Below are 27058 nucleotides of genomic sequence, written 5' to 3' on the forward strand. Positions count from 1 at the left end.
GCTATTGTGATTCTCTTTTTACACGATTTAGAGGGATTAGGCAAAGTATATCATGTCGAAAAATAAAATTGGAATTTAATCACAAATATACTTAACTTTTATAATAACAGATAATAACAGTTTCATTTGATAAACAATAAATCTTCAAATATGAAGTCCCTCTACTGGGCCTCACTCTTTCCGCAACATTACACTGAGGCCATAGACGGGGCAATTAAATTCAACAGTAACAAATGCATTTGTGTGTTCTCTTGAAATGCATAATTCCTTCGAATGCTATTCTTTACTTATTATTAATTTTACATTTATCGCTATGAAACGAATAAATAGATAATATTTTAAACAATGTTATTTAGAAAATAAAATTGAAAAAAACAGCATTTAGACGCTTCTCTCGTTTCAGGCAATGCCTGTTTTCAAAATGAATGATTTTGCCCAGCAACAGATTCAAGTATATTATTAAAAAAAACAATTACAAGTTAATTTTGTATGTATAAAATGGGTAATGTTATGATTTAAAAATTATAGTATACTATCGAAACAAATGTACGAGCTGCGCTCTCTCCAGGCCATGCCTGAGTCATATTATATTTTATCTTGATACTTAGCCATATTACAATTGCTGAGCTGTAGTTTGTTCAATTTAGAGACACACAATTTTCATTTCTTTCTTTTTGAATGCATTTGTAAACATCTTTTAGATCGGCACTGAATGACACAGACTCCGTTTGGTTTTTTTAAGAAAGGCATACCGATAAAGACATGAAAAGTGACAAATACGCCGTTGGCACTAGTTTTAAAGATTGTCGAAAACTGGCTATCTTAACTTTCCCCCTATAATGTCCAATCTTACACTTGAGCTGTGTTTATGGTGATTGTTATCCGCTCTGTAACAATCAACCCATAGACGGGTTTCATTAGGCCTTGACTTTGTGTCATCACTTCCGGTTCGTTTCCGATTCATTCCATTGTTTCGTATAAGCTGCAACCATAATTAAAATGTTCGAACGCGGGTAATAAATGTTTTTTCTTGCATTTAGAATCAGTTCGCCATCGATGCATGCAGTATAAAATCTATACACAACCGATCATCCGTTTGCAACCCTATGTGCTACCAAAAGTTAAAATTACCTTATGAAATTGTTATTTCGCCGAGTGAAACAATGGAAGTCCTAGAGGTTAGTTTTAAATAAACAGTCAGTGATGTTACCCCCGGTTAATGTTATTTCATGTGTATGTTTACATTTCAAAACTATGTATTACATAATTTCAGTAAATGTTATTCATACCAGATCACGCAGAAGGTTCTGGAAGCAATGACTAGACAAACAAAACAATGAAGGACGCTCTTGATTATCTGCGGTTTGGCCAAAAATAATACCCTGCACCCAAAATAGCCTTGTGTGGCAGGGCCACTGGTCTGGATCCAGAAATCGGACATGTTTCATGTTTCAAGTCAGCCGCGCTGGGGATTTGGCCAGACTGACACGTTTCGACGATTAAGGCTTCACTTAAAAGCTCTTCGTCACAAATTCCCAGTATTGTAAGTAACTGTGAATGACTTGAGAGATCGGAAGGACACCATCAACATTAAATATCTAAGCGTTTGTTCAAACTGTTAGAATTGTGTATAAAGTTTCAAGTGCGTCTTAAGACTGTTCGTTGAATAAAGTTAATCAAAATTGAGTTTGAAAATAAACTTTTCTTTAAAATATAATAGAAATAAAGGTTTGCGGATCATTTGACGAGCCATGTTGATATCTTAACCGATCGTCCTGTATTGATATTTGTACTAAGGAAGTTACTGCGATTCGAGGCTTTGAATTCTAAATCGATTGGTAAATTTAAATTCAAATCTGATTAACTTAAAAAAATACTCCTAGCATCCTTTGAAGTCAGTTCCTCAGCTTAAGTTATCGCAAATCTACATTTACATTTTAAAATGGATTATTGTTTTATTGTTTTCCATTGGTGTAGTAAAAAGCATCAATTTAAGTTGACTGCTTTCCAACCCTGTTAACATAACATTTAATTGTAAATAAAGCATCCATTACGTATTAAATATCATTGTGGGTTGGTGCGTGGGCCGGTGGTGCAGTGGATGGTGCACTTGTCTTTCACCAAGGCGGCCGGGGTTCGATTCCCCGATCGGACGTGAAAAGGTATTGGGGCATGATCACCTGCCCGACTACGTGAGTTTTCTCCGGGCATTCCGGTTTCCTCGAACACTAAGACCCCCTCGCGCTAACATCCGGGCCACCAAGAGTGATTAATATTAGTTGACATAACTTGTTTCATAATTGTTGTAAAATAAAAAAAGTTCATATTTTATATATAATATTTATCATTGCTCCTGATGTCAGACGTTCTGAAACTGATAGACTATTTGGTGAATATTCGTGTCTGCAATTATGGTTTTAATTGATATTTTTGCAAGAACTTAAATCACTTAAAGAACAATGATCGTCACATAAACATCTACCGTCACTGTATTCGAAACGGGACAATTAATTGTGGGAAAACGGTCCAAAAAACTGTCATTCATTGCATCGATGTACTTTTATGTAAACAGTTATTTGATTTGATAATTCTTTTCATGACATTGAGACTATATTAAGCTTTATTGGCTGCTGATTATCGTTACATGGACAAACTAAAGGTAAGAATAATTACTAAACAAGACTTTCCTGATTTACGTGCCGTGCGACGCTATTTACTTGGATATCATTTTCAAAAGTCCATTTTATCAAAACTAATGCTAGTTTGGCAAAGAAATTTAATCACAACCCTCTTTGACTCTAAAATATTTCAACTATGCATATGATCTGCCGATATTGATCGTTTATACCCCAATATTCGTAAAACTACCGGAAGTGTCCCTTTCAGGGTACAGTAACGCAGGTTCAAGGGCCTATGTAACTCTGATGGTATTTCGTGTTCTTTTTATAGAACCACGCGCCTGAAAAATTGTGATAGAAATGGAAAGTGGAAAGTAACTTTTTATGAAAAATGAACAAACTTTTTTGGAAATGATAATATTGTTTAAGGAACATTGATATTTATCTAAAAAGTGTCCAGATTTGGGTACAGTGACGGTACTGTCCGAATAGATAGGTTATCTCGCGAACAAACCAGAAACTAAGCACATATATATTTCACATGTATCGACACTATCAAATACATATATATTTTACCAAGAATATTGATGGAAAGTCTATTATTGAAAGGAAATTGATAACTCTGCAACAGTTAAAATCGCAAAGAGCATAACTTTATTAGTATTTTTCTCGTAAACGAGTGTTTTCATTTATCTTTATACATGTACACTTTATATATATATATAAAACCTTACATAAATCATTCTTGTTTGGCCCGGATGTTAGCGCAAATGGATTTTAATATGAGAGGAAACCAGAGTACCTGGAGAAAACCTACCTGTTGGGCAGGTGAAACCATGCATTTTTACGTCCGATCGGGGAATCAAACCACGGCCGTCTTGATGAGAGGCGGGTGCGCTATCCTCTTCACCACCGGACCACTCAATATTTCCCCTTTTATATATAGAAGCAATAAACAGCGAGTTCTACCTGGGTTAAAGTTATGTCCATATTCAAGGTGTTCCTATTTCATTTTGTTTTTACTTTCCCTGGATAGACATATTGGTAAGGTGTAGAACTAGCTGAGAATACAAATGTACTCTAGTTCGATAACTCGAGCGTTTTTTCTGTTTTTATTACTTTTTATTTTGCTAAATAAAAATATGCTTCCTGTAAAATCCATCGCAATTGCGTTATGTACAAATGTACAATAAATATGTAGAAAAAGTTTAATGAAACGTATCCTAACAGTTTCAATGGTGATTGTACATGTTTATTTGACCAGATTGTAGTTACATTTCGACTTAACTAAGAGTGATGCCAGTCCACACATAGTTCTGTAGACCAATCAATTCTTTCTACACCAATTTCAGTGAAATACGTCTTTCTGGCGAGCTAATTTTTAAGCCAAGATCGGGATTGATTGCTAATACAGACATTGTGTAACCCTGACACTCATCTTGTCCAGACATATATTGGGGCGTTTGTTTTTAAATGACACCGTTCTGGTGATTACATACTAACGGTGTGTCTGAAATTTCTATCAGATTTGTAATCTTGTTTAGGAAATTTACCATGCATTTTGTTTCCAATTCACCTCACATATCAACTTAAGATTAGGTAGACCGGATCCTACCGAATCGTAACCCTTGGCTAGCGAAGATGCTCACAGATTGGTGTTGATCGAAAAGGTGTGGTTTTGATACATACAACCACAGGAACCTGAGACTTTGTTAGTTCCAAATATAGCTGTAACAAATTATCAGGTCCCTGTGCATACAACCGGCCGGCGTTAAAATGGATGTATACTCATGCAGACAATGGCCAATGGTCACTTACGTAGTTAAAGTTCGACGGTCACTCATGTAGACAAAGGCTATAATCACGTGGACAAAGTTCAATGGTCACTTCCGTGTACGTAGTTAAAGGTCAATGGTCACTCATATAGACAAAGGTCAATAGCCGTTTAGTCACCTGCGCAGACACAGGTAAATGGTCACAATGTCAAGATTAACTTTTGTAGACAAACGTCAAAGGTCACTTTGTAGAAATAAAATGTTGTGGGTTACTTACGTATAGATAAATGTCAATATTCATTTTTGTAAACAAGGGTAAATGGTCAGTCCTGAACACAAGTTCAACGGTCACTAACGTGCATTGTAGACAAACCTCCATCTCCATCAATACTTACATATAAACGAATTCCTATGGTTGCTAATGGAAACAAACAAAAATGCGCAATCACAAAGAATAAATGAAATGGCAAAGTTCAGTGGTCACTCGCGTGGTCAAAACGTGTGATGTGTCGCGACCCTCGTTAACAGTACTTGATACGAATGGTAAATGAAAATGATTCATCATTACAAAATAAAAATGATAAAACGCCAACAAGGCCAGCAAACAGACGATACTTACGCTAATTACCTCGATGATGCAGAGTACAAATGGCAAGACAGCAGCTGTAACCAGGTATGATTCAGCAGTAAGACGGGTGTGTAGATGCGAATTATTCTGGATCACATATTACAACTACTTTGTATCTAGTTCCTCAATTCTCGCTTACATCCTTCAGATCCGTTTTCATCTCTATATTGCAACCTTCGCCAGAATAAAATCATAATCATTTCCCTTGTCATTACATCATATACCGAACTGTGTGTATCCTACGCTCCTTTTTGATAAGGTCTGAAAATGCTGAAAGGGATGAGAGAATAATAGCTGTCGCACGGCCGTATGATTCGGGATGCATGCTTCTGGGAGAGACTTGTCCCATTTTGAATTCTTCTTACAGAAAAAATAAGCTTCAACGGTAAATGTTGACATTGAGACGTCATAAACGTGAAATGTCGCAGACTTTATGAACGAGGATTTTAGAGCACTTTTTCTAAATGAGGTACAATTTTGGTACGGTACACTAACGTTACGCTTCTTTTTGTAAGTTGTTCCTTCCTTGTTCGTCCGTTCGCGCGTTTGTACATGTCTGCATCAAGCCCATGAATGGCGATGTGAAGATAGGGGGCGGATATATATAGGGATATGAGTTAGCTGATCTCAAAATCATACTCAGCAAAAGGGAGCTATGTTTTCATTTGCATCCCCCACTCCCAACAAATCTACAGAGTCGGTATAGTAACCCACACACACTCTAATTCGAAAAAGCCGAGAATGTTGCTTTTATTTGTGTCCGTTTTTCACACAACTTTTCGGCTCAATTTTTTTTCTAAATGTTGATGATACATAATTTCAATGCTCAGACCAAGGTCTAAGATTAACGGAATTTGTGCATATTTTAGTATTACCAAGGTGTCCTTGATTCTGATTGGCCAACGCACTACAGGCAATAATACATGTTAGTATTAAATGGTATCTATCCATGTGTGTATGTGTGTGCATGACGTCATACAGAAGTTCAAAGATTGGTGGAATTGGTGGGTATTTAAGCAAATTCAAAACAGTTTTCAAACTGTGTTCGTGTGATGGCACAGATAGAAGACTTAACAAATATGAGGACACCAGAGAGCGTTTGGGACAATTTTAGAGATAAAGTCGATAGCAAATTTATTGGTTGAGTTTGCTTTGCTGCTCGTTATTTTTCAAAACAAAACATTATTTATTTTAGTACAATTATTAATTAAAAAAACCCACCAACTTTAAATTATTTATGAGAGTGGTCTGGTTCCACAGTGGATAGCGCATTCGCCTCTCAACTTCACAAAGACGTGGATCACCTACTCAACCTCGTTTGATTCCGGTTACGGCGTATTTATACCCACTGCACGCTTCTTTCCGGGCCAACAAAAGTGATTTTTGTAAGTTGAAAAAAAAACCTTGTTTCATGATTATTTCAAAAATGAAGTTTATATTACATTTATAATCACTCTTGCCGGCGTTGGACCGTGAATACCCTTTTCTACGTCCAGACTAGCAACCAAAGGGCGAATGTCTACAGAACTCGTTTCCTGACCGCATCCTTCACAGCTTCCAGCATCGATGGCTTGGAGACGAAACTGTGGATTCGTCTACACTACGTGATATCCTACCGGAAATGTGTTGCTCCACCGGAAATGAATCGTCCTAGAACCAATATTTGTCGTAACGTTGATCTCAAGGCAATGTTTTAATGGCTAACCTAGGACTTGATATTATTATGGTTTTTATCATTTCTGGGTTTTTTTGAGCTACGCACTGCGCGTATAATTAATTGTTAAGCGAGGTTATCATATAATTTGAGTGTGTTGCAGCACTGTGCTTAACAAGTATTTTAACCTAAAATGTATGTCAGAACGTATTGCATACGTGTAGCATTGACACTGGACTGGCCCTTTGTCTCTAGACTATTGAATTATTTAGTAGGGTTGCAACGATACAATAACACGACGATACAATACGTATCACGATACTGTGGTCACAATACAATACGTATCACGATACATATATAGTAACAGTAGAAGCAAAGAGAAAAGATATGTTGCAAATTTATAATGGCAATATTACAACTGAAAATGGACTTGGTCCAAAATGGGCATGGCTTTAAACTTTCATACCTATCACTCGCCATGTTGGAATCGGTATGAGTAGACTAAATTCACAAACGACAAAAACCGGAAAATATCATGTGTGTATCTCGTACCGTATTTAAAATATCGCGATAATCATCATTTGATATATCGTTGCAGCCCTATTATTTAGTAAAAAAAACTCTAATAGTTTTGACCACTTGGATGTCTGCATGATTTTAAGTTCTCAAACTAGAGGGAGATAAACTAGTAGTAAAATGCAGCCGGTTGATTCTTCATAAAAACTGGTGGCCAGTCTTCGTTGACACTCCCGTGAAACATTTACAGAAACAGTGTAGTACACCACAGGGGTTGGTTACAAATGTCTAAAGTACACATACTCTAAACTGATATTGGTCACAGCACACATAAACATGTTAGCATATGTGTATTTCAGACATTTGTAACGAACCCCTCTGAGTACACCGTAGTAAATACCTCCCCTCAGGGGAGATAACTCCCTGCTATATTTAATCACACTTTAACAAAGCAGGGAGAGGGAGTTTCCTAGTTAATTACACTATATACTACAGCATCATAAGATGAAATTATGTCCAGCTATCCGCTCCTAGTCCTTTGTTGACACATCCCCGGAGACTCCCGCAGGCATGTCCCGGGAATCCCTCATAATGAGTACCGGCGATATTAAAAGGGCAATTTACCATGTGGATTCCACTTTGGGGATTTCTATTTTCTTTATAAATGAACTGTAAGCATGCCTATTGTTTTGCTACAGCGCACCCTGGCGGCCATTTTTTATACTGTGTGGATGCTATTGTTATGAATGTATGCCAATTTGTCTCAACGCACCCTGGCATTCATTTATTAAACTGTGTGGGTGCTATTGTTATGAATGTATGCCAATCTCAACGCACCCTGGCGGTCATTTCTTTTTCTCTTTATTTTTCTTGATGCTCCTTAATTATGCTACTGGCATTTGTGACGTCGAGTAAGATTGCTTAAAAGGGTTTGATTATATGTAGAAAGTAACATAAATATTATTGTAGAATGTCATATCCTCCCAATATTGACTGAACAATGGTATATATGAAATGATAAACTAAATTTCTTGGGTAAACATGTCACAACATTGTTCATACGGTGCTTCCTTATATCGGACATGTAGTGATTATTTTATGTCACAATGTGATTGTTTCTACTAGTGGACGGTCAGTCTCTGAGGTTGGCCGTAGCCTTGAAGCTTGAAATAATTTGACGCGGTCAGGGGCCCAGGGGCTTAGCTGGGATCTATAAATCTTGTATAGGCACTTGAGCAATTTGGTAAAAATGTATGCCGGTTCAACGACAGCAGTTTTTAAGTTAAATAAAACCAATTAATAAATGTACTTGTGCGTTTTATGATTAAATATACAGAAAGTACGAAATTATATATGAACGAGTGGTAATAATTAATTTTAAGATTTTAGCATAAGTTTTCAACTAATTTCCTCTGACGACAATATTTATGAAAATATTTAAAGGAGAATAATCTCTCATTGTTATCCAAAAATCTATAAAATTGATTTAAATTCTTATTGGTGGGAGAGACGTTCTTGAAAAAAGAAAACACCGAAGCGTAAACAAAGTGAGAACTCAAAATTGATAAAACGAGGGTAAAATTTCAACAAAGGCATTTTACCCTTGTAAAAATACAATGAAAACCAGACCAGGTGTTCCGGAAGAGATATGCTACGTCCACAAAGCGAGAACTGGGTTAGTGACAACAAAACGACACTGATAGGCATAATAAACAACATCGACCTCCATATCACACAAACTTGCCAATAGTCTTCATTAAGCTGCATCTTTGAAAACCCTGTATTGTAACCTTGTCTGTCAGCAGTCTACATCTATGTCTACTATCAAGAAAGAGAAAGATCACAATCGGAACATCTAAATAGTCACGCTGATCGATTCATTTTGTTTTGAGAAAAGATTGAGGAAAGTGACTGAGGTACTAAAGCCTGTAGTGTCCGTAATATCAAGCTCGGGAGGGTATATAAGATCGACGCGGTCAATATAATTGTTATTTAAAGACAACATAGTGTTGATATATTTGAATATCAAATCGAAAGACTTGCAATAGGCGTTTTTTTTGTCCTGATTGCTTATCAAATTAATTTAGCCTCGTATAAAAACCAAAAGAGTCGGCGAGAGAAGGGGTACAGTTTCTTCTCATAGGAATGCCTACAGTCAGCTTATTGATGGAAAGTCTGGACACCGGACTTAATAGAGAACTCAACCAGGAACTCAATCATTCTCGCAATTTCAACATCTGATTATTTATTTAAGCCTTAGTGATACTTTGCACAAAATATGCTCAGAAATTATTTACAACCATTTAGGTAGGGTTACCTTGGTTATCAAGCATGCTTAGTTCTGAATGGTCACCTCGTCTTGTTGTGATCTGCTAGCCTACCTCCGACTCACTGGCACATGAACATTTGTTACAGCTATATTTGGACGTAAACTAAAGGGTTCAGAGGAGTTTTACATGTTTGGGGTATTTGGATCAATTTTCGGTAAAAATGGCGCCCCCAATGATGATATATTTACCTAAACCCCCAAAACGTGTAAAATTACTCTGAACACCTTAGTTTAGATCCAAATGTAGCTGAAACATATTCGCATGTCCCTATGCTCCGACTGATATCATATGCGAACCACATCGAGGTAGGGTGGGCATTGGAATTTAAGAATGGCGCCTTATTTTGCGAAGCCTCGGAAAACGAGACACAGTTTCACTGTGAGGGGATCCTCTGATTTGTTCTTTGAACTTTTAATGTTTCGAATTTGCCGGACAACAAATGTATTCCCCGTTGGTTGTGGTAATATCATTATTGTTTAATGCCATCTTGAAAGTTGAATTGCACTTATGTGTTACAATGTGTTTTTGTATGTGGAAATAATGTGATTTTCCCTATTTTGTAATTGACATATATAAGCATCCTTGATATAATCTAATCTTTATTTTAGTGAAAACACACATTCACTTTTTCAAATAAAAACTCGACAAAATCATGTGTAGGCACGTGCCCACTCGAGCCTAAGGCAGCTACGCTACTGGCGGTTTACTTGAAACGTACATTTGTAGTTGTATCAATTGTCAAAGGTCAGCAATTGTAAATGTTAAGCATACGTTATCGCTTACCATATACAATTTTGACGTCGCACTGTTCTCAGCCCAAGGCGGCCGCGGTTGCCAAGTGGTTAAGGCGTCTGAAATTCTGCTACCACCAGCCCTCCACCACTGGGTCGCGGGTTCGAGACCTACGTGGGGCAGTCGCCAGTTCCTAACCTTAGGTCGGTGGTTTTTTCTCTGGGAATTCCAGCTTTCCTCCAACACCAAAACCTGGCACGTCCTTCAATGACCATAGCTGTTTATAGGACGTAAAACAGAAATACACAAAGTTCTCAGCTTTTCGGCTTTTGAATATTCGTTGTTTGGTTATACTTCAAACCTATACGGAAAGGCTTTTTATTGCAACTTTTCCACTTTTTCTGTTTTCTTTTAATGTTTTGGAACAATTCCATGGTTTTCATACTTTCGGCCTTTTGTACCACTGACGAATTCTAGAAGGACAACATGGCAATGTGGTGCAATAAGCATATCATTTGTTTGGCTATCCGCGTCCACTTACTATACTTTTAATTTTGTCTTACATTGTTTTCTTACTTATAAATATATAAATATGTACGTCTGTCTGCCAGAAAGAACGGTAGTCTAGTGGTAGGACGCCGGGCTCGTGACCGAATGGTTACGGGTGCGAGTCACGGCACGGTACGGCACTATGTTGTATCTTTGAGCAAGATACTTTACCCCGCTTGTTCCAGTCTACTCAGCTGTAAATGAGTACGTGGTTGGGCAGTACTAATGTTGTTGAATGCTAGCTGTTAGCGCCGAAATGGCAGCCCGGCTGTATGCTCCTCAGTGAGTTGTGAAATGTATTGGCTGGTTGCAAAGGCCATATAACCACGTATAGTAATTTGTGAACCGCTTTCAGACGACCTACGAACTAAGTTGTGATAAAGCGGTATATAAGAACCTCGAACTATTATTATTATTATAAAAAGGGTAAGGAAAATCTACTGTACAATTAGATCACTTTTTACGATTTCTATCACAAAATGTAAACTTTCCTTACTTTCTTTCAAACATATCCACGCTAAATAGCAATATATACTACCGAAGATCTTAAAACTGTTAGTAATTAATTGCTTGGTCCTGGTGTTTTTTACTTTGACATTTCAGGAAAATAGCTCGCGCCAATGTAGGGTATTAAATTAAAAAAGGTCGCTTACATTTGTCTCTTATTTGTTGAACTATGTTATTAAATTCTATGACAAATCTCGCGGTCACGTAACAGTGAAAATTGACAGGCTTTGAAGTCGGGCGCCTCTCCTTTGTAATCTTCAAAGGACAGGTATCAACCTAGCGATTGGTCAGGTGTTTTTTTTACCTGAGACCAATCAAACAGCTATATTCGTGCCTTCAAATTCTACCTACAAATCCAATCTTTTCGAACCAGGCGTTTGAAGCAAGCCTGAAAACTAAGTTAATTGTATGCATGATTGACAACATGATGTTTCAAACGTTATCGCTGTGACCTTTTGTAGAAACGGCAGATGAACTTGCACATCACACTGAAATGGGTTTCTAAATGAAAACAAAAACTTCAAATACAAAAGTATCTACAATTTCTTTTTATTTGTATCAGCATGACACTGAAATGAATTTACTTGGACGTGAAAATTGACGTAATAGGCGTGTATGTTCTCCCTGTAATAGATCTGTCATACGCCATTTGTTTGTTTTGTAAAATCAATATTGAAACCTTTTGCAAAAAAATGAACACGTTCTGTTTCTTATATATGCATAACAGACATTAAAAAACTGTTTATATTGTACGACGGATGTTCAGATTCACAGTATGTAGATAAATCCCGAGGACTTCCGGTGTAAGCGTTTCTTCCGAATAGCTTCAAAGATTGCTTGTAAGCATGTTTACATAGCACAGATCAACCTTGGGCAATATACTTGTTTATTTTATAGACGTAGTTGTGTTTTCATTGTATTAAAATGTCGAAACAGGTAGAAAAGAAACAAACAGGATGAACGCACAGGAACTAGTTCGGACAGATACATCCTTAAAATTATTGCATTGTTTGTCATAAAATGACAAAATGTTCGTCTTTCGTCCCCATACTCCCTCCCGCGACCACTAACCGACCCCGCCACTAAAAGTCTAGCCCGCACGTGTTTCGAGGGGCTCATCCCTGTTGTAGACCCTGTGAAGCAAGCGGCCCTACTGGACGGTTCACCTGTGCCCGACCGGCACCTATACTTGGTTGAGCGGGTTGGCGGACGTTGGCCATTTGTAGACGCCGGAGCACTTGCAGAACTTGTTGTTGCAGCCTCTGGTTGAATGGATCGTAATACAGTCGACAAAGCAGGCTTCTTTGTCCTAGTGAAAAAAAAGCAGTTGTCAGCCAAAACATAAAAATGTAAAACATAAGATATAAAATTACTGTTTTTCCTATATACAGGAAGATTTGATCTATATTTATCACATACTGTACTGTGTTATCCAGTGAATATACCCATGTCGTGGTTTTTTTGGCGTATTAACCCATGTAATATGATCTATCAGTCCTGTGATTGGTGGTAATTATTGTTTCAGTTGTGACGTCACGCCTAGGACAAATACATGACGTCACAGACTCACGCACTAGATCAAAATGGCGACTTTTTACCGTTCAAGGTTGCATGAAAATAGTCGTTTTACACGAATAAATGCCACAAATCTTGATTATGTGATAAAAAGGATCTTACACAATTAATGAAACTCGTCACGACTCTATCATTTTAACTCGCCTCTTCATAACATTTACAATGACAATTATACATGTTAACTTCATACTAATTTGTACATAACCTATCCATCTATTGGTGACGTAAGAATATATTGGTGACGTCATACTTTATACCCTATGTGTTAGGGTCGGGTGCCTTACCTTGGAAGCCGATAGGTGAGACAGGGTCAGATCTTACATCCACCCAGTACTGGCTATAGGTCTTTACGACTGTCGCTCTGTGAAACATAAGGTCGACGATGCAGTTTTATCTAGTCACATAAAATACGATTATAGTGGTAAGCATTTGGCATTTCTATTGTTTAAGCAACGATGAAGACTTCAATAAGTAAAACAGCTGTAGACTATATTAATTCTATACCATTCACAATAATTTTTCAGTTATAAAATCTAAAACATAACGAGTCATTTTTTTTTTATTTGAACCTTGTCAGTATAGTCTGACTGTTCTTGAAAACAAGTAGATCTAATGTAGAATTGTAACGAATGCAATATTCTTTTCATTATATTACCAAAACTCTATGACAATTATTGCATTTGGACGGTGTCAATATGATAATTTATAAAGTACAGGAAAACAATGTCGACCGCAGTCGAAGACAAACGTTGATATTATATTTTTCCGTAATCCAGAAACTGATAAAAGTATAATTGCTGATTTGTGTAATTCCTTGTTTCGGTTTTGTAAGCAAAATCGACAAATTTTGGTTCTTTCGGGTTATCCTGGCCATGATGATCAATGTGTGTTACAATGCCACAAACTAGTTTCCATGGTAACTCTTTGAGCAAAATGACGTCATAGAATTTCCCATCAAAAGACCACAGCTTTGCATGTTCACATACGGTTCAAAATGATTGTAAAAACAAAACTGCACGCAGCCATGTGTCAGCGAAGAGAATTGAAGAACGAAATTTGAAATATATTCGCAAAAATAAACGTCACCTCTTAAAAGGTTTAATGAAGTCGTGACAATTTTTTCTCATCATGACATCAAAATTGAAATAAGTAAAACATCATACGTCATATTCTGATCTATACAAATGGAAATTACGTTACATGATTTTATTCAGTCCAAAACAAGAGAGCTAAATGGCAAAATTGCATACGTACACAAACTGAATATCTCCTAGATTGCATCCTACCGGAAGTATGAAATCAACAGACACTTCCGTTTTGTTGTTATTTCCTGTATGCGTGATTCCCCCGACCTGACCGACGGCTGCCCGACACAAACGAGGCTGAGAGTTAGAGTCAATTGATCGGAAGGTTCCGTACGCAGGTCTGTCCTGGGAATCTAAAGGATAATTGTCACGTGTCGCCTGGATGAAAAACCCCCTGAAGAAATCACCCGGCGCGGCCTTTAATGTCACTGAAAAAGATAAACATTATGCATACATTAACTCACATGAAAACATAAATCTATATCCTTCCAAAGTGAATTAAACACGTTGTGACTTGTATTCAATCATTATTTGTCGTCTGCATTTTTGTCGTCTTGAAAAAAGTGTGTTTGAGTTATGTATATAATCGATTTATTCATATCGAAGTTACATCTGATATACTAAAGCGATTACATTCTTCTCTTAGGCGTTATACTGTCTGACATAATAATATAAACTTTATTTATTTAACAACAATTATGAAACAATTTATTTCAACTTATATTAATCACTCTTATTGGCCCGGGTGTAAGCGCGTGGGGGTCTTAGTGTGGGAGGAAACCGGAGTACCCGGAGGAAACCCACGTGGTCGGGTAGGTGACCCTAACCTTTTCACGTCCGATCGGGGAATAGAACCCCGGCCGCCTTAGTGAAAGGCAAGTACGCTATCCACTGCACCATCCGACCACCCTTCTTGAAAAGAAGTGTGTTTGAGTTATGTATATAATCGATTTATTCATATCGAAGTTATATGTGATACTAAAGCGATTACATTCTTCTTTTAGGCGTTACAATGTCTGAAAAAGCGGTCTTATCGTGAAAATTATGTCATAACCGTTGGCTCGGTCAAAATAGCATCCCTCAATAACATTACACCACCATTTAACCTTCAACAGCAGTCACTAATAGAAAAATATATAAACTATAGTGTATGGTTGTTGGTTTTTAGATAAACGTAAACTAGTCGTGAGCTGTACCAGATTATCACACAAAAACTCTTTTTAAATGTCAAATCTTGCCCATTTTATATATTACTGACTGAGTAACATGAAGATGTAGATTAATAGAATCTATCGCTACTGGTTGTGTAAGATAGAGAAATCTCAACCCGAGGACTAAGATTTTTTGTCCAGAACGAGGCTTGCCGAGTTCTGGACAAAAAATCTTAGTCCGAGGGTTGAGATTTCTCTATCTTACACAACCAGTAGCGATTGATTATTTTTCTCCCATATCTAACAGTATTTTAATGTGAAATAAAGGTAAACATGGACCCAAAACACATACAGGCAATTTGTTGATGGATTGTTGACGTGACGTCATTGTATTGTTGAAGTGACGTCATGCCATTGTTATGAATAGGGGAATCCCCCCCGTCTCAACCCTAGGGCGGAGACAGATAAATCTAGCACCGGCAAAACGGGAGATTAATCTGTCAGGTGTGGGAGAAACAAATATGGTGACTTTAAATACAAGCTTTATCGTGAAAAGTACAGAAGGGACCGTGTGTTGTGGAGACTTTGTCGAACTAACATTGGTCCCTCCAACCCTCACTCAAATGTTCTATTTACCCTGTTACACAGAGCTAACATTGTGCAATGTGTAATGAAATTATCAGTCAATTACCAGTGTACTAAAATGAATTTTACTACTATCTTCTTGTTCGAGACAATGTAATAGGTTTACGTTTTGCATATGTTCTGTGCGTGCATGTACCAGCCATGGTAAACAAAGTTTAAATCGAGGTCAAACTGAGTTCCTCGGAATAGATGCTGGCGCCTTTATGCTTTATTTGGTAATATGCAATCTATTTTAAAGATATAAAAAAATGTACAATAAGTATTCCTCCGCTTGCAACTGTAATTTGCGCTTCGTTGGAAGATAAACAAATTACCCGCTTGCAGTAATAAAGCACTAAAGGGATAACTAAAATTAAAATTGAATCGCCATGAACTCGTGACATGCTTAAACCGAAACGAAATTGTAGGAAGTGACATTATATAATTTGTTCGGTGCCTTTCTGTTCACTTCCGGAATCATCTCCTTGTGTATAAGTCGTCTGAGGCATCATCGCGAAAATTAGATAATTGCGTTAAATCTGAGTTTGAATTTAAGGAGTTCGTGGCAGGGTTAACATCCTCAACAAATAATCGAGCATGTCGGGAAGGGTTTAAAGAACGATTGCCGTCATTTGCATGCCTACACCTACCACCAAGTATAATAACACACATTTTGTGATAAGTTCACATGTCTTAAGTAGTTTATAGCTGTACATGCACACACATTGGGAATTTTACCAATATATTAATTTGCCTAAGATATAAACTGCAGCAGCATTATCAGAAAATTATTTTGGGTGACGAGACAACCGATATAACTATAAAGCTGATGTTCGTATGTCAAGTAGAGTTTATTCTTCACAAGTAGGGATTATGCACTAAAAATAGACGTGTAATTTCCCTACATTACAACGGTTTATAAAATTTCGCGTCGAAAATGACCCATGGATATATGTTAGTAGATGGATAATAATAATGTTAGCCCAAAGCTTAACTGTAAAGATACCAACATATTAGATTACACCATATTTTCGTACATCTCATTGGTTGAATCATAATCACGTGTCGGGAAGTTATTTGCGATGTTGACTCGGTGTTACTATTTTAAGAAACGATCGGTCAGTATTCTATTGATGACGTCATTTCAACAACGTCACCATGCTCTCTGTTAAAAGTGTTATTCACAATTGTTGTTTAATGAATACAAACATCAGAATTTTATAAACCATACAACAAGTAAAGATTTCTATTTCGGTTGGTGTATGTGGTTATATAAATCTAACAAAGTCATATTGGAGTGGTCGAACTTTGGGGTGGTCAGGTGGCGCAGTAGATAGCGCAATTGCCTTTCACCAAGACGGCCGAGGTTCGATTCCCCGATCCTCGATTCCTCCCACAGTATGCCGCCCCTAGCCTTGCGCTAACATCCGGGCCAACAAGAGTGATTAGAATAACTGATAGAGATATAATTAATGTGCATGTTCGCTTAGGAAAAAATAATTGATACACTTTAAAAAAGTATGCAGTCGACAAACGATAACAAAGCTGGTATCCAATTCAATATAGTTTGTTCTGCAGATAAACTTAGCTGACAACATAGGTACGAAGTTCATGTAGGATTTTATATCGAATAGATTGATTTTTCGATCCCATCTAGTAAGATTAATACACCTAGTTTGATTTCATTCCAGCAGAAAAGCAGTTAAACCCAAATGAATATCGCCCACACCACGAACACAATTTGGTGAAGATGGCGTGCTACATGTAATGTGTGGGAGTAAGGATATATATGTATAAAACGTATATCTGCGTGAATCGGAAAATCGTCTGGAATAAGGATTAAATGAAAGATTTTAAAGCAGACGCATTGTTTTTGATCTAATTTGGTGAATATCATCAAAATTCAATGAAAAGGTCATTCAGACCACGTGACAGGATATTGACTAACATTCACATTTTGTTTTGATTTTGTATTTTTTACGGCTCATCAACAATTTAAATAATTTAGGACCAAACAACACTAAGAATAGACGTTCATGAAAGGAATATGTGTGACTTAATTTAAAGGCTTAAAATGTGTGAGTGATATTTGTAATTGGTTGTAAAACATGATATACTGGGTTTTTTTTGTGTGCAAATTAATTGAACGTAAATAATGAATACATGTGAATAATAAGCACTTAAACTGTATAAAACATGTTTTACCATAAACGTTAGTTATTTAAAATGGAAAAACGAGGCTTAATGAGCTTTTCTGATCAAGGATACATCAACGACATCATATTTGTGTTTGTGTTTGTTTGAGTGATGCTTTAAGACACAATGTCGGACATATTTGCAGATGTTTAAGAATTGGAAGATCAAGATCGAAGTTTTGACATTGGGTTAACAAAACGTTTGTATTCTATGACGCATAACTCCTACGCCCTGTTAATAGGATTCACACGTGACTAATATAGTATTTGTTTTCTATGGTGGGAATAAGATAATTCCAATATTGTTCCGACTGCTTAATATTCATTCATTCGGGCAGTATGCTATAATCAACGATCGATCACCTACCAGAAGCCATGCCAAGTCAGACCGAATGTCCAACACGGACAATAATACCAATGTCCGACAATGACCAGCCAGTACTCCGGACAATAAAACTGTCTGCCCTGACAAGTTAGTCATGTCTATATGGTATAGAGTTACGTATGCCGTACGTCCAGAGTAATGTGGAAACACCGATCGTTAACTGTAGGCCTCAATAACATTGTATGTGGTATAATAGGCATCGTGTTGTTTAACCACTACAACGAAACCTGTGTTATTGGACCCCTGAGTATTTCGACATCCTGTCTTATCCAACATAATGCTTAAATCCAAAGTATAATGAAAACTACCATATACACGACCTTTATATTCTGAAAATCTATTTAATATAAACAATATATTACAATTAGGTTACACAGGGTGTCGGATTAACCAGGTGAATCTGGCCAATAGATTGTGTGTCACAGGGTGTCAGATTATACAGCTTCATCCGACCAATAAAGAGCGTCCCATAGAGTGTCGGATTATCCAGGTTTCACAGTATTGTGAAGTTCGACCACGGTAGTATTTTCCTTCAGCTAACTGAAACCTAATTTAGTCTCACGAAATCCTGAAACCGCCACTCTAACCTTTAACTAAAGTTTTATAACCTCTAACCTTAAACTGAAGTTTTATAATCTCTAACCTTTACCTGAAGTTTTATAACCTCTAACCTTTCCCGGAAGTTTTTATAACCTCTAACCTTTACCTGAAGTTTTATAACCTCTAAACTTTACATGCAGTTTTATAACCTCTAACCTTTACCTTAAGTTTTATAACCTCTAACCTTTACCTGAAGTTTTATAACCTCCAAACTTTACCTGAAATTTTATAACCTATAACCATTCCCGGACGTTTTATAACCTCTAACCTTTACCTGAAGTTTTATAACCTCTAAACTTTACCTGAAGTTTTATAACCTCCAAACTTTCTCGAAAGTACATATTTCCAAACTTGTTAATAAGTTTATATTTCCAAACATTCCCGTAAGTTTTATAACACTCAACCTTTCTCGAAAGTACATTTTCCAAACTTTTTAATAAGTTTATATTTCAAAACGTTCCCTGAACTTTTATAACACTCAACCTTTCCCGGAAGTTTTATAATTTCCAAACTTTCCTGGGGATTTTATAACTCCCAACATTTTTCGTAAGAATATTCACCTCTTACCACTTCCAAATAATTTATACATATAATCTCAAACTTTTCACCCGGATGATTTTTGACCTCTAAACTTTACATAACGCCTTTAACCTTTTTTAATACTGCACCACACCCACAAAAATGATAACAACTGACCTTTACCGGGAGATTGATTTACACCCCTTACTTTTCATGGTTCCATTTTTTAACCTTTTCATTCTTTTTCTTACTGAAAACTTTTCCGGGAAATTTTCTCTCGAAATATTTCCCTCCTACAAATATAACACCTGATATTTCCCGGAAGATTGATAACCTTAAACTTTCTCGGCCTTTTTAACCTTCAACTTCCTCCTTTAATCTGTAATTAACTCCCTCCCGTAATCCGTAATCTTTCTCGAAAGAATTTTCACTTACTTTTTCATCTTTACACAGTTATCTTGCTCCTTCCACGGAAGGTCAATCAAACTTCTGGAGTTTAAACATGCATTTCGTTTCTCATAAAACTTTTACCTCTTATCCTCATCCGGTTGAAGTACAGTGTGGTTGACGTTTCCAGGGTATAAGAACTAGTCAACATGTGTTGGGGGAAGTAAAATCCGACATGGCTTGAATTAAGTCTCCGGGAATGGAAAGGAGCCGGATCGGCACACGTGTTATAGGGAGCCCCGGAAGGGTACGTACTCACGAGGGTGCACAACAACCCCCACACAAACCCTAATAAGGGCAAATTCACAGTCACTTTGAGCGAAAACATAACAAATGAGTCCTCACAACAGTCAAAATGTTCAGAAGACTGGTGGCCTTGAGACAAACGGTCACGTGACGTACCGACTGGACACGGGCGCTATGACGGATGACCACTCTGTCAAAAGTCGTTATTGCATGCAACAGCGAGACAAATTAATGACTTTTCGTCTGTCATTTGTTATGTATATATGTAGTTCAACAGAAATACAAACGAAACGAGAAACCATTCACTGGTATAGAAATTGTCCTAGTTTGGCAAGAAAATGCGACCAAGGACCACAAAAAAAAAATGTATAAAAAAGGCAATTACACAAGCAAGTGTTATGCTTTGCTTCAAGTGAATTACCGTTACTTTGTAGGTACACTACGCGAGGTATATCGGAAAACGTTTTTAAATTGCATCCAAAAAAATAATCCAAGATGTGATTTAATCATAGTATCGTCATGTTTTCCTTTCTCCAATAGCCATATCGACATAACGATTTGTCGTATATGATAGCAGAAGAATGTAATTCTTAAGAAAAAATAATCAAGTAGACAGTCTTCAGATCTCCCAGGTTAGTTTGCATATATGGTAAAAAGCCCATATGTGCAACGTCGTGGCAATTCTAAGTCCCGGCCCCAGATCAGGTATGTCGTCCTCTGGCCCTGCTAGATAAATATCAGATACATTTGGTACCTCCGAGAGTATGTATATGAGGCGCGTTCGACAAGGTGGGAGGTAGTTATGCGGTCATTAGTGTCCGCTTGTCAGACGGGACCAACTTAACGATCATGTTTGCTTCAGAGTAACGAGTAGAAGACATCAAACTCACAAAGCCGGACACAACATAATTATAAGTGATAACCATCAAAGACCACCATTTCCGATTCGTCAACATTGTTTCCGTTGTTTATACATAAATGTCCCGAACTTTTCCTTGTACTTCACGTCACGCGCATAGTCAAGTGACGTCACAAACGAATGCGTAGTACTAAATGTATCGTTATTAATGCCTATTAATCAATTATGATTCTTATATAAATCCGCCCATGGAAAACCGATAATTAACGACAAACTGTTGAGGTGTTGTTTTTGTGGTATTTTGGGAATGATTTTTTTTAATTAAACGTTAATAAACAACTGTAACTGACGTTCTAAGGAACCGCCCTTGATCAGACACCACGAGTCTGAAAATATATTTTGATAATATTTAACCAGTTTTATTTTTCATAAAATGACGTCACAAGGAGCAACACATGAAGAAAATACGCGGATCGTGTGCTAATGTGTTTACTCTTGATAAATTCAAACGCAAACACATTACAAATAGAGAAAAAAATCTAAAGAAAAACTTATTTGTTTGCTGTTAAGAAACCTGTTTTCTTTCCATTAGTAAACAATTAAAAACATCAATTGTCGTTTACCGTCGGTAAACAATTATCATATTAAGTGTTCTGTATTCAATGGCAAAAACGAACAAATATGTGATGTCTTTTCTTTTGATAACGCAATAAGACAGATTTGTAAATCTTTAGCCTCAATCAATATTGACGCCATACTAATGAATGATAAGAACGCGTTTAAAACTAGCGATAGTTAACTCCATCTGAACGAATCATGACGATGTTATTAATAATGATAGTGATTCGTCGCCATGTTTTCGTACGTAAAACATCAACAATAAAACCTGCGCACTTCCTAAATAGGGAAGACTGTGTTATGTACCGGAAATCATCAACGGGGAAATAGTTAGTGTCGGTCATTGACACTAACTCGTCCATCATTTATAGACAGATATTGGATTTTTTTTACTAATCTCGGGAAATCTCGTAGGACCGTGACGTGGACGAATATGTTGGACATTTAGAGGATACGCCTCTAAGAGTATAAAGTGTATGTTATTATTGTTTTTTCATTAAAACAGTCTTATCTTGCATAATGCATCATCGGGACTATGCTGTTGTAATATATATAAGGTTTTGAAGTGGGTATTATTGTGGAATGTACATTTCGGTTTCGAGGAAGGGTCACATAATTCTGCCCCATCCAAACCCGTTACCTTTCGAAACCCATACTCAATAAACGTCATTTGGCGTCCATGATTTTTATAGCAAACGGTTGCTATGAGTTGCTATGAGTTTCCATGAATTTATGTACTACACCTCCTAAGTAATGTAATTTGTTGACACATATAAACGCTTAGTAATGGTGACACATATAAACGCTTAGTAATGGTGACACATATAAACGCTTAGTAATGGTGACACATATAAACGCTTAGTAATGGTGACACATATAAACACTTAGTAATGGTGACACATATAAACACTTAGTAATGGTGACACATATAAACACTTAGTAATGGTGACACATATAAACACTTAGTAATGGTGACACATATAAACACTTAGTAATGGTGACACATATAAACACTTAGTAATGGTGACACATATAAACACTTAGTAATGGTGACACATATAAACACTTAGTAATGGTGACACATATAAACACTTAGTAATGGTGACACATATAAACACTTAGTAATGGTGACACATATAAACACTTAGTAATGGTGACACATATAAACACTTAGTAATGGTGACACATATAAACACTTAGTAATGGTGACACATATAAACACTTAGTAATGGTGACACATATAAACACTTAGTAATGGTGACACATATAAACACTTAGTAATGGTGACACATATAAACACTTAGTAATGGTGACACATATAAACACTTAGTAATGGTGACACATATAAACACTTAGTAATGGTGACACATATAAACACTAAGTAATGGTGACACATATAAACACTAAGTAATGGTGACACATATAAACACTAAGTAATGGTGACACATATAAACACTTAGTAATGGTGACACATATAAACACTTAGTAATGGTGACACATATAAACGCTTAGTAATGGTGACACATATAAACGCATCTAGAAAGTTTCTTCTTACTCAAAACATTCTGAAAAATAAGATGGAGTTGATTGAAGGCTTCGATTTTTTCTTTTGCATACATCGTAGATTGAAAATGACGTATGTACGTGTATCTTAAATCGACCGTATCCGGTCGTTAGTGTCGGCCGCCGTCACTAACGGGTTTGTGGTAGGACTAAATTGCTGATCCAGGACAATAATATAACGAGATAGAGAGATATTAATTACTGTTAATGTGATACATATACAGAAGATCAAAGCAGCGACATGTTACTTCTGGTAATTTATGGAATTGACTGACCGCCGACAGTAGGTCGTGTGCTATTTACAAACCAGAACACGAGCCTACTGTCGCGATAACGACCTACACGATATATGTGTGTAATGTATATACTATAATATACCCCCCAGACGGTCAAGCCCATACTCCCTCAGATAGTCAGATCCACACCATTACATTATCAAGGTCATGATACTCCACCGGACGGTGAGATCCATATCTATATAAACTGTCAAGGGAGTCAGTCATACTCCCTCAGTCAGAGCCATACATCCTCAGGCAGGGCCATACACCCTTAGTCAGGGCCATACATCTTTAGTCAGAGCCATACACCCGCAGTCAGGGTCATACTCCCTCAGACAAAGCAATACACCCTTAGCCAGGGCCATACACCCGCAGTCAGGGTCATACTCCCTCAGACAGAGCCATACACCCGCAGCCAGGGTCATACTCCCTCAGACAGAGCCATACACCCGCAGTCGGGGCCATACACCCTTAGTCAGGGCCATACACCCTTAGTCAGGGCCGTACACCCTTAGTCAGGGCCATACACCCGCAGTCAGGGTCATACTCCCTCAGACAGAGCCATACACCCGCAGTCAGGGTCATACTCCCTCAGACGGAGCCATACACCCGCAGTAAGGGCAACATACCCCAGTAAGGGTCACACACCCTAAGTCAGGGTCATTCACCCTCAGACCAAGCAAACTCTCTCAGTAAGGGCCATACACCCTCAGTCAGGGTCATACACCCTCAGTCAGGACCATACAACCTCAATCAGGGTCATAAACCCTCAGACAGAGCAAAACTATTTCATTCAGAGCCATACACCCTCAGTTAGGGCCACATACCCCAGTAAGGGTCACACACCAAAAATTAGGGTCATTCACCCTCAGACCAAGCAAACTCTCTCAGTCAGGGCTATACACCCTCAGTCAGGCTTAGCCAGGGTCATACACCCTCAGTCAGTGTCATACACCCTCAGTCAGGACCATACACCCGCAGTCAGGGCCATACATTCTCAGTCAGGGTCATACACTCTCAGCCAGGGTTATATACCCTCAATCAGGGCCATACACCCCCAGTCAGGGTCATACACCTTCAACCAGGGTCATACACCCTTAGTCAGGGCCATACACCCTCAGCCAGGGTGATACACCCTCAGTCAGGGTCATACACCCTTAGCCAGGGTCATACAACCTCAGTCAGGGTCATACACCCTCAGTCAGGACCATACACCCAAAGTCAGGGTCATGCACTCTCAGTCAGGGCCATACACCCTAAGTCAGAGTACACGATCGTTACTATCAGTCAAGGTGCAACTTTGAGAATTTCTTTCCAAATTCGATACGTTTATATTTTTCTTACGATTATTTATTCTCACTTGCGATGATGTATTCTTATACAGAAATATTAAGATTTAAACCTACTGTTGAAAATAGTGTTGACATAAGCATCAAAACTATACAGAACTGAGCCCTGTAAACAACTATCAAGGCTAGTAGGAAAGCTAACAAAACAATAACATTGGTAATAATTGATACCACAACAGATAATGGAATAACACCAATATACACAGTAATATTATTTATTATAAGCTTTTTTAGTCTTTTGTTACGATTTTTAATTTTCAAACGGGACAATGAATACGTATAAAGAAAAATCAAAATTTAAAATCAGTATTAATACAAAAGTATTAAATCCATTTAGAATTGAGCACAGTAATATCTTAAATAAGCTGGTATGAACGCTAACAAAACATTGGTAATTAATTGATACCACACAGATAATAGATAAATACCATACACAGTAATATGATTTATTCAAAACCCTTACGCGAGTGGAATACAAACGAATAAGGAAGTACATGCTAGAACTGTAGATTTCTTATGAATAAAGGGAGATAACTCCCATATGACTCTTGTCAATGAAATCTGCTGCATTGTGTGAGCATAAATTGTGCCCATATCGATAAATTATTGTAAAAGGAGACAAATATGTTTAGATAAGATACCAATGGCTTGACAATTTACACGTTTTTAAAGGTTTTAATTCGTATCAAGTCAATGAAAGGACCAATGATCCCTTGACAGTTTCTGGTTCAGCAAACAGAAAACAATATAACACAGTTATTCTTTCAATGTGGTGAAAACGATCGGTTAGATTAAGAGATGTACAGGAAAGTAATCCGATATATGTATCTTTCCAGAATTTTAAAGTTTCCTGTGTCATTTCAATAACAGAATGAAGTTGGTGTTACTACACTTAGGTGGTTAAATTGTACCATCAAGTTTATATACATTGGTACCATGATCACCATCTATGAAAACATTTGTTTATGTTATTTACTTCATTTATTTAAAGAATTTCTCTTTAACTCATTCCATAGATCGTACATTGTAAGGCTAGTACACCATTGGTTCCGATTTCGATTCCTAGCGGAGGCAATGGAATTAATAATGACCGTTGTCATTCTTACCACACATATCTATATACTTGTCCCTGATTTTTAATGCCTGTCTGTGACCTAATTCTGTACAATACCTGGAATAGATAGGTAATTACTTACATACCTGTACATGCATACCTTCCCTTGGCATTGAACATTATTGCGGTTTATTAGCATAACACAAACAAAAGATGTGACAACTCGTTAGTCAAAGCATAACCAATGCCCAGGAATAAGTTAAGATCAAACTGTCTGGTTAGAATGCTAGCAAACTAACAAAATATTGATGATTAAATTGAAGAAGTCAATTTCATAATTTAACGCAAATTTACTGCTGTTTTTTTAATAAAGCAATGCAGAAATATTCTACTCCTTACATTGTTTCTTCCTAGAAACGAAGTGTATAGAATGTAGCTATGTTATGTTTTTGTTTAACCGTTTCATCCCTATGTAACTTTAGTAGACTCCACCATGAATTGATCTGGATGAGTCCATTATGGTCCGCAGTGGTTAAAGGGTTAACAGAGCCAATGCTTTAAGGATCCCTGTCCCGCTGCGCTACGGCTTTTCATATGCACAGTTACCTCCCCTTATTTTCGTTTTGGGTACGACCATTGCACATTCGGCCCATGACCAGGTAAGTCAGTCGTTTAGAGGGACGGGTAAACGGTTTGAGGTCCAGGGTTCGAGTCCGGCTTTAGGCCATGCTGATTTTTCTTTCATATCTATACTCGTTAATAATAAATAGTTAATCTCATCTCTGGTTTTTTTCATAAAAGTCCTGCAAGGTATATATTTTTCTTGTCTGAAATGATTTATTAAAGCTATAGTCAAGCAGAAAAAATAAATTTCGAATGCATAGTTTCAGTTTTTGGCAGAGGTATAGGGATCCTTAATGTCAGAATTATCTAGTCCTTTCACCAGACTTGGACATATTTCGACAGATTGATTGTTGGGCTCCAGATAACCAAATTGTTTATACATGTCTAGTTCACAGAAAAAGGCATAGGATTCCGACCTGAATGAGTTTGAGTCATGGCTTAAAAGAAAAAGTGAAATGACTTTACTATCAGCCGAGTACAGCAGCCAAAAAAAAAACATGCTTCGCACAGGAAGAATTCTCAAAGGACACATACTGTCTACAGAAACAGCACATTACGTCATTTTTCGCCAGACACG

The 27058-nt window shown here is 37.3% G+C and overlaps 1 protein-coding gene across 4 annotated transcripts in view; it reads right to left on the reverse strand.

Moving 5' to 3' along the window:
* Positions 1–11842: 11842 nt before the first annotated feature.
* LOC110462976 (putative defense protein 3) overlaps positions 11843–27058 on the reverse strand; it is a 29679-nt gene continuing 14463 nt past the window's right edge. For 3 of the 4 annotated variants that reach the window (XM_021517271.1, XM_021517270.1, XM_021517268.1), the window contains exons 2-4: positions 14139–14397; positions 13169–13245; positions 11843–12618 (exon numbers count right to left, since the gene is read on the reverse strand). In XM_021517271.1, coding sequence (XP_021372946.1) covers positions 12425–12618; positions 13169–13245; positions 14139–14397 — 530 coding nt within the window. In that variant the 3' untranslated portion in view covers positions 11843–12424. Of the gene's footprint in view, positions 12619–13168; positions 13246–14138; positions 14398–19974; positions 20366–27058 lie in introns of those variants that run through there. The other variant, XM_021517269.1, reaches the window with a different exon arrangement.

The sequence above is a fragment of the Mizuhopecten yessoensis genome, unplaced genomic scaffold (assembly GCF_002113885.1).
Source record: "Mizuhopecten yessoensis strain PY_sf001 unplaced genomic scaffold, ASM211388v2 scaffold10847, whole genome shotgun sequence".
Classification (NCBI taxonomy): Eukaryota; Metazoa; Mollusca; class Bivalvia; order Pectinida; family Pectinidae; genus Mizuhopecten; species Mizuhopecten yessoensis.